This window comes from Peromyscus leucopus, chromosome 6 (assembly GCF_004664715.2).
Source record: "Peromyscus leucopus breed LL Stock chromosome 6, UCI_PerLeu_2.1, whole genome shotgun sequence".
Taxonomy (NCBI): Eukaryota; Metazoa; Chordata; class Mammalia; order Rodentia; family Cricetidae; genus Peromyscus; species Peromyscus leucopus.
The window spans coordinates 82,611,380-82,620,247 of NC_051068.1; the positions used below are offsets into that span (position 1 = coordinate 82,611,380).

The 8,868-nt window shown below is 52.4% G+C and overlaps 1 protein-coding gene across 2 annotated transcripts; it reads left to right on the forward strand.

Annotated features, from left to right (window-relative positions):
- Positions 1-1,658: 1,658 nt before the first annotated feature.
- On the forward strand, positions 1,659-7,190 carry Amigo1 (adhesion molecule with Ig like domain 1). Of its 2 annotated transcripts, none has more exons than XM_028879394.1 (2): positions 1,659-2,046; positions 2,512-7,190. In XM_028879394.1, exon 2 carries the CDS (start codon positions 2,576-2,578, stop codon positions 4,055-4,057), a length of 1,482 nt encoding a protein of 493 aa, XP_028735227.1. In that variant the 5' UTR covers positions 1,659-2,046; positions 2,512-2,575; the 3' UTR covers positions 4,058-7,190. The 2 variants fall into 2 exon arrangements, with proteins under 2 accessions (XP_028735227.1, XP_028735226.1); XM_028879393.2 differs by having other exon boundaries at positions 1,737-2,046; positions 2,477-7,190.
- The last annotated feature ends 1,678 nt before the right edge of the window (positions 7,191-8,868 follow it).

Sequence of the window (8,868 nt, forward strand, 5' to 3'; positions counted from 1 at the left end):
GCCTTCGTGAGGTCTCTTTCCATCAGGATCTGTCTGTGTGACCAAAGTGGAGGTGACAGTAACCCTTTAAAGAGCTGGGTCACTGTGACTTCTGTCTGCCTGGTTTGGGACCTCTTGCGCTGAGGGCAGCTGTCCTGTTCGGGCACTTAAGCAGTCTTGAGACCTGACCTTCCTGGGAGTCACTGAGTTCTTGCCAACAGCCAACCATCGGAGGGTCCATGGGACTTTCTGTGAAAGTTGACCCTCTGGTCCCGGTCAAGTTTTCTGATGACCAGCTTCCATGTGGCATGTACCTGCAACTGAGAAACCGCCAGGCCAGGACTGACTGGCATGCTTCTCAGAAACTCTGTTTCACAACGATTGGTGTCATGATTTCTCCTTTCCTCTCCTCCAAAAGGGGCCCCCATCTTCCCTGACTTTTCACCCATGCCTGGATTAAATAGGGAAGGAAAAAAAAATCCTTTCAGATCGTGGGTAAGGTTAACATGCTTATATCCCTTGAAGAGATAATACTGTCACTTAAATTCACAGTAAAACCTATGGGACAGATATATGTTCTTTCTTTCGAGACAGGGTTTCTCTGTGCAGTTTTGGTGCCTATCCTGGATCTCACTCTGTAGACCAGGCTGGCCTCGAACTCACAGAGATCCACCTGGCTCTGCCTCCAGAGTGCTAGGATTAAAGGCGTGCGCCACCGCCGCCTGGCTACATTCTTTCTTTTTAAAACTCGTAGCAAGCTAATGTGTTGAGACATTAATTTCAGGCTTGGTCTTGCTACTGCAAGCGACTAGAAAGAAAAATTTGATAATTTCTCCCTCGGTGACCACTATCTCAGGAATGGTCTTAGTTGGTCCTACACCCCGGCCCAATCATCAATGTCATACACTGATTAACAGCTTGTGTTTGCGGGGGTGGGAGTGTGGGGGGGGAGTTACTCTACAGAAAACACCTCAAACGCCCCACCACTGGCCTTCATTTTTGAGAATTAGGTTAATGAGGAAACTACCGGACTCACCCCGCAATCAGAAAATACAGGTACTACTTTGGGAAGAAGACAAGTGAGAGATGCACCGGATGGGAAGTGGGGCGAGCATGGACCATGGGTTGTCTGTGGAAGGACACACCTCCCCAGCCCAGCAGGCTTGCGGGCTCTGGAGCTGTGCTCTCCAGTGGTTCCCCAAGGTGTACGGACTAGTGGCATCAAGAATTGGGGGGGGACAAAGAAAAATAAAGCTCTTCCCCCAAATTTTGGGGACTTCACAACTCCATAGAGAAAGCAGGAGGCACATCAAACATGTGACTAATGAATTTCCCGCCAACACTGAAGAGCGGGAGTCGAGCCAGACTTCTTTAATTAGGAAAATTAAAAGACGCTCCTGGCCCCGGAGGCAATTCCCTGGCTCCAGCGAACTCACTCCAGTTAGGCTTACTTCTCCTGACAGTGGGTTTGAGCAGGAAGAGAGGCACTGGGACTTGAGGATGGATGGAGAAAGGGGAGCCGGGGAGGAGAGGCGCTTAAGGAGCCCCTGTCGCAGGTTTGCCCCCCGCCACCCCCGCACAGGTTCGCCGAGGAGGTGATTGACCCCTGACTCGAGCCAGCGGCCCGCGTGTCCGCCGGGAGCCGGAGCCAAACACACGCACGTGCGCCCCGCCCCCGCCGCGCGCACGCGCCCCGAGGCTCTGGCGGCGGCGGCGGGCGCGCGCGCGGTGCTCGCTGCCCCCACGCTGCTCCCTCGGCTGGGATCGCGGCGTCTCCCGCTCGCCGCCGCACTGCTCCACGCCTGGCCGGTGGGTCCGGAGGCGGCAGTCGTGCGTGGGCTCGGGCGGACGGGCGCGGCGGTCGAGGCGAGGCGGCGGCGGCGGCGGCGGCGGCGGCGCGGGTGGACAGCGCGGAACCCGGCAAGTTCCTCGCAGGCGATGTCGCCGGGCGCGGGCCCCTGCGTACGCCGGGCTCCGTGACAGGCCGGCCCGGGGAGGCGCGGACGGGGGAGGCCGCGACGGAGCTCCCGGACTGGCCATGGGCTGAGACGCATCCTCGCAGAGCAGGTGCGGTGACCGGAGGTTCTGGGGAGGGAGCCCGCGCCACAGGCCCCGGAAACCTGCGGCCCTTCCTAGCCCGGTACCCTGTTGACCTTCCCCTCGACTCCTCGGGGAAAGGCCCTGATGACCCCGCCTCCAAACCTCGAGTGTGCAATCCCCGTGACACCCCACCACTACCGCCGCAGGTGACACGCTGTGCATACCCTCACTTGATACCCGCGACCCCAACCCACGGGGGCTTTGCGCCATTGCCTCTAATGCCCTAGGTTTTTGAGCCCACAGTCTGCCTGCACTGAGCCTGGGAACTACCCGGGATCGCTTCCTCTTTCTACTCGACCAAAGGGGTGGGGGGGCAGGGGTGGGAGGGGAAAGGGGGAGTGGTGGTCCATCCTTCCTGAGTCCTTGGTGACTACCAACCCATGCTCTTTCTCTCAAGCCCGTAGTGAAAGTGACCCTTCCATACTCCACCAGAACATGCCGGGGTGACTCCCTCCCAGATCGTCCTGTGGCCTTCCTCGCTCTCCCCAGTGACACTATGCAACCCCAGCGTGACCTGCGAGGCCTCTGGCTCCTGCTGCTCTCCTTGTTCCTGCTCCTCTTTGAGGTAGCCAAGGCCGGCCGAGCTGTGGTTAGCTGTCCCACCAACTGCCTGTGCGCCAGCAACATCCTCAGCTGCTCCAAGCAGCAGCTGCCCAATGTGCCCCAGTCTTTGCCCAGCTACACAGCACTTCTGGACCTCAGCCACAACAACTTGAGCCGGCTCCGGGCCGAGTGGACCCCCACCCGTCTGATTAATCTCCACTCCCTGCTGCTGAGCCATAACCACCTGAACTTCATCTCCTCCGAGGCCTTTGTCCCCGTACCCAACCTGCGGTACCTGGACCTCTCCTCCAACCATCTTCACACGCTGGATGAGTTCCTGTTCAGCGATCTGCAGGCCCTGGAGGTGCTGCTGCTCTACAATAACCACATCGTGGTGGTGGACCGCTATGCCTTCGAGGACATGGCCCAGCTGCAGAAACTCTACCTGAGCCAGAATCAGATCTCTCGATTCCCTCTGGAACTGATCAAGGATGGCCACAAATTACCCAAACTTAAGCTCTTGGATCTGTCATCCAACAAGCTGAAGAAGTTGCCGCTGACCGACCTGCAGAAATTGCCAGCATGGGTCAAGAACGGGCTGTACCTGCACAACAACCCCCTGGAATGTGACTGCAAGCTCTACCAGCTCTTTTCACACTGGCAGTACCGGCAGCTGAGTTCCGTGATGGACTTCCAGGAGGATCTCTACTGCATGCATTCCAAGAAGCCGCACAACGTCTTCAATCTGGATTTCTTCAATTGCAGCGAGTACAAGGAAAGTGCCTGGGAGGCTCACCTGGGAGACACCTTGACCATCACGTGTGATACCAAACAGCAAGGGATGACCAAAGTGTGGGTGACACCGAGCAATGAACAGGTGCTAAATCAGGGGGCCAATGGCACAGTGACTGTGTCCAAGGATGGCAGTCTTCATTTTAAAAAGGTGCAGGTGGAGGATGGGGGTGTGTATACCTGCTACGCCATGGGGGAGACTTTCAACGAGACCCTGTCTGTAGAGTTGAAAGTGTACAACTTCACCTTGCACGGACACCACGACACCCTGAACACAGCCTACACCACCCTGGTGGGCTGTATCCTCAGCGTGGTTCTGGTCCTCATATACTTGTACCTCACCCCTTGCCGCTGCTGGTGTCGGGGTGTGGAGAAGCCTGCCAGCCATCAAGGGGATAGCCTCAGCTCTTCCATGCTCAGTACCACACCCAACCATGACCCGATGGCTGGTGGGGACAAGGATGATGGTTTTGACCGGCGGGTGGCCTTCCTGGAACCTGCTGGACCCGGGCAGGGTCAAAATGGCAAACTCAAGCCAGGCAACACTCTGCCGGTGCCCGAGGCAACAGGCAAGGGCCAACGGAGGATGTCAGATCCTGAGTCTGTCAGCTCGGTCTTCTCTGATACACCCATTGTGGTGTGAGCAGGATAGGTTGGTGGGGAGGTTCTGCCCCAGGAGAGGTAGTGTACCCCTGAGGGATAGGAGGGGATGGAAGAGAGGGCTGGCTGCCCAAGGGAGTGGGTTCTTCCTGACCACCAGGGAACTGGTCATGGGCACAAGAGCAGGCAAGACCCCAGTGACGGTGTGGATGCTGTGAGTTTCACATACGGATATATTAATCCTCGGGCCGACGCCACACCCCTACCCAAAGCCTTGGCTATTCTCAGTGTGGTAGAGGAGGAGGGATGCGTCTGAGTTGGATGGGAATGAGGAAAGGGGTGAGGGGAAGAGCAGATTCCCTAAACTTTTTTGAGGTCATCCCTAGCTCCTTAAGAGAAAACCATTTGAAAAACAATTTTTTTCTGTCTCTGCCCACCCACACCTGTGAAGTTGTGTGTGTTGGGGGAGCCTCCACAGGAGCCGTGCTGGGATGCTGCAGTGTCTTCTCTGGTCAGGAAGTCACATCCAGAGCTGGAGGATCGGGAACCTTTGGAAAATGAGTCAGGGAAAGATGGAGGCCTGGCTCTATAGCACTGCCTAAAGCTGCCGTGAGACTTCTCACTAAAGCTGTCTTCTTTCCCCGGGAGTCCTGAGTAGGTGGATTTTTGCAGGAGTCTGGCCTCTTGCCTGTTAGTTATGGCAGCAATATAGGAGGTGGTATCTGTGCCTTGTCCTGGGGCAAGTGGCACAGATAGATACAGAATGAATTTAAGGGTCCCTGTCATAGCGAAAAATTTGTAGATAGGACATAAATTCCGGGTAGGCTAATTTCCTGGCTGGGGGAAAGCTTTGGTTAGTATTTGACTCCCAGTGTATATCTGTTGGGACCACAGGAGGGGATGCTGAAGGCGGAGCATTATGGATACCTGCCATCAATGTGGTACAAGGGCCACCCTCCCTGAAAGGATGAGGAAAACCAGCCTGTGATGTCGCAGCCAGCCAGACCTACCTGATTGGCTGTGTGTGACACCTCTCTTCAGTTAACCTTCTAATCAGCTTAGGTGGGGTTCTGAGCCCTCCACGTTATGCTGCTCTGCAGAGGGAGGAGTCCAGTAAAGTCTGGTCTTGCTCAGCTGGACTAGGTCTGGAGATAGACAGGACCCAACATTTATCTTCTCCCTGCTGACAAGGCTGCCTCACGCCTCCTGCAAAGCCAAACTGTGGGATTTTGTTATCTGCAGGGTTGGAACCTAGCGGTCTCTGTCCCAGAACGGCGGTGCTACAGTGTGGCTTAGAGTCCTGCCCTCCCCACCAGGCTCTAAGGCTGTCTCGCAACAGAGGCGTAAGGGGCACTAAGCTTTGAAAAGGAAGTTCCACCATACCATCCCTCTCAGTTGGAGGGCAGTGCAGTTGTGGCTGTCAGAGCAGAGAGACTTCAAAAAAAAAAAAAAGAAGAAGAAGAAACCCAGCCTTAGCTTCCATCCAGGCTTGCAAAATGTTTTGGGTACAGAGATGCTCCGCCCAGCACCCTTTGACCATCCTGCAGGCCCAAGAGCTTTGGAAGGGGGGTGAGCAGGGCGGAGGTGAAAGTGTTCCCCAGCGTTGGTCTTTTTCGGTGTCTTTTCTTTCCCGTGTTTCCTGTAGTTGGAAGTTGTCCAGGTCCTCCAGTTTCCTGACCTGCTTTTTAGGTTCCAAGAGGTGTTGTTTACCTATGGTGAGGGCTGCTTAGTGCTAGGAGGGCCTGCCCGGCTGCCTCTAAGGACTGGGGAAGAGAAACTGAAGTAAACATTGTCTGCTGTCTGCTCCTGGGATCTCAAGGCTGCTGTCAATCCTTTATTAGTAACCTACTTTTGTCAAGAGAGAGGTGCAGCGATTCCCCCTAAGTAGTTGCATGCTCATTAGGTATGCATGCTCATAGGAATGCATGCACACCAGCACCTTGACCTCCACCGGGACAGTGAATCTGTGGCCCCCTCTAGAATGGCCTCCACCCACGCGCACAACTTCTCACACACCATTTTCTCGCGCTGTAGGAGAGACAGTGACCATGCCAGGCTCCTCCAGTGTACAATCTCTTGTACTTTCATTTCTGACCACCCTGAACTTTACCCATCTCTCCGTGGTTCTGAATAACTTCCCTGCAGAGGCTGGAGTTAGGGGGACCACATGTGGAAGTCTTTGGGAGGAGGGGTGGTGAGGCACCGGCTGCTTCGTCAGACTCCACACATTTGATAAGACAGAAAGCTAGAACCAGAGCAGTGAAGGACCCCAAAGGATGCTGGTCGTGACTAAGTAGCTCTGAGTTGTTCTTCCTGTGTTACCTGTCCTGATAGATAAGGGTTGGAGAGGAACACTGTTGGGCTGTATTCCAAAGACTAAAGGGGACTTTGTCAACAGAGGTTCAAGAGCCAGAGCTCTGTCCTCAGGCTCATTAGGAAATGAGAAAATCTCTTATGTGGCAGATTCCTCTCTTGACACCATCTAGGTCTGTAAACCTCTTTAAAATGGCGGTCAAATGAAGTTTGCCTTTGGGGGCATTCTAGCTGAGCTCCTGAGGACGAGGAGGGCCATTTTCTGTGTAAGTCCTACTCTGCTGTCCCAATCTCCCCACTATATCCACTAACTTGGGCCCTAGTTCGAGACACCGGGAGGACATGTCTGGACGCCACCAGGACATTTAACTGACTGGTCTCTTGTGGTCTCAGTTCTTATAACCCAATGGTAGCTCTCTTCTTATAGGCAGGGGGGTGTATGTGTATCTGTATCCCACATGTATAATCCCATTAGACCTTGGAAAGAAAGCTGCCAGGTGTAGCTCTAAGGAAGGTTGACTTTCACCCCACCTGCACCCATAAACTGTGTTTCCCAGGAAGGAGAAGCAGGTGTCTCTGGAGACAGGATGTGACAGGGCTCTACAGTCTGTGGAATTATCTGTGATCTTTTTCTTTGCTGTATCTATGGGCCCTCTGAAAGAGGCCAGGAAAGGGTAGACCCACCTGGGGAGAACAAAGCCAACTTCCCGGTTTTGTGTATGTTCTTGCCTCTGTAATTCCTTTATCCTGTGTCTAGGATTCTTCCTCCCACTGTGTATACCAGGCTGGCAAACCTCAGAGCCAATGGGCTCTATAACTAGACAATGACCATTAAACCTGGCTTGAGTCTCTGCTCTGGCACAGTTTGTGGATGGTTTATTTATCTTAGCCTGTGGGTGGGTTCAGCATACTTCAAAAGGGCGTGACACATCTAAAGAGAGAATCTCTTTTAAATGTTATCTTCATCGTCTAGGAATTAAGTGTAAAATATCCAGGTAATAAGATTAGACAAGAGAATGGCAAACTTTTTCTTATAAGGCAGAGAGTAAATATTTGGGGCTTTATAGGCTTCACCATTTATTAAACTTCAACTGCACTGATACAGCAGACAGATGTCCACAGACAGTATATAGATGGATGACTGTGGTTCCGTCCCAGTGTGGTAACCTGCTAGAGTCACATGCCCAAGACAGAGTGTTTTATGAGGAAAAAAGGTGACTGAGCTTACAGTTTTGGAGGGTGAAAGTCCAAGATCTGGTGGTCGTATTTGTTGTGCATGTCGTGAGAGCCTCATGGAGTATGTCACAATAATGGAAGGGCATGCAGAAGAGATCACGTGGTGAGACAGGAAGCGAGAGAGACTCGGGGGTCTGTTTTGCTCTTTGTATAACAGCTTGCTCGTATAAGAACTAACCAGGGTCCTATGAGAACTACATTAATGTCTTCTAAGGATGATGCCCCCAATGACCTAATTAGCTTTCACTAGACCCTATGTCTTAAGGGTTTCACCTTTCAGCTATACCACACTGGGGTCCAAGCTTCTAGGACACAAATCTTTTAGGTACTTACTCAAATCACTGCTGAAACATAGCAAACAATGAAGTTTTACTTATGGGCATTAAAATGCTAATGTCTTTTGAATTTGTTTTAACCAGTTAAAAATGCAAAAGCCACCCATCTTATAGACCACACACAATCAGGCAGGGGTTGGCCTGCCCAAAGGCCGTCGTTTCCCAGCCTCTGAAACAGTCTCAAGAGCAGCATCACAGTGCCCGAAAAGCACTTGATATCCTGGGCTAGGGCTTGTGATCATTTCCTGGATCCCTAAGGAGGAGGGTTGCCTCCCTACGGGCTTCTCTTAAAAGGCTAGATCAAGCTTTCTAATTGGTACAATGGGAAAATGCTTAGGTTGGGAGGTTGCTTTTTTTTTTTTTTTTTTTTTTTTTTTAATGGTGGGAAACAGCTCACTTTCATAAAATTTTGATTATTACCAGGATATTTTCATCTTGGGCTAAAAGCATATTCATCTAATGGGTATGTTAATACTCAATGACTGTTTCATGTGCAGTAAGTATTCTGCAGAATAGAAAAAAAAAAAGGGGGGGAATTTTTACTTTTTTCTCATAGGCATACCCTACCAGAAAGTGGACTAGACTGTACTCTGACTAGGCTCTTGGGGCTTCTGGAAGGGACTGTCCTGGTAGATCCAAAGAGGGTGAGGTCTAGGCCCATACCACCCTACATATGCCAGATCTCGGCCGATCTGAGAAGCTAGGTAGGGTCAGTCCAGGTTTGTACTTGGATGGGAGACCAAAGAGGGAGACGTTATATTAACATTTATAATTACCCTAACCTCTCATGTGTATAAAACCGAGCCCCTGCAGCCCTCTCCTGTCTGCGAAGTCATCTTTCTCATCTTGGGAGGAACACGAGCCCCTCCACCTCCAGTCACATCAAGTCAGTAAGGGACACACAGATGTTGAGGTCAGAGCTCTCTCACAGTCCACATCTGTGTATTTTCTCATCTTTACACAGTTGCGT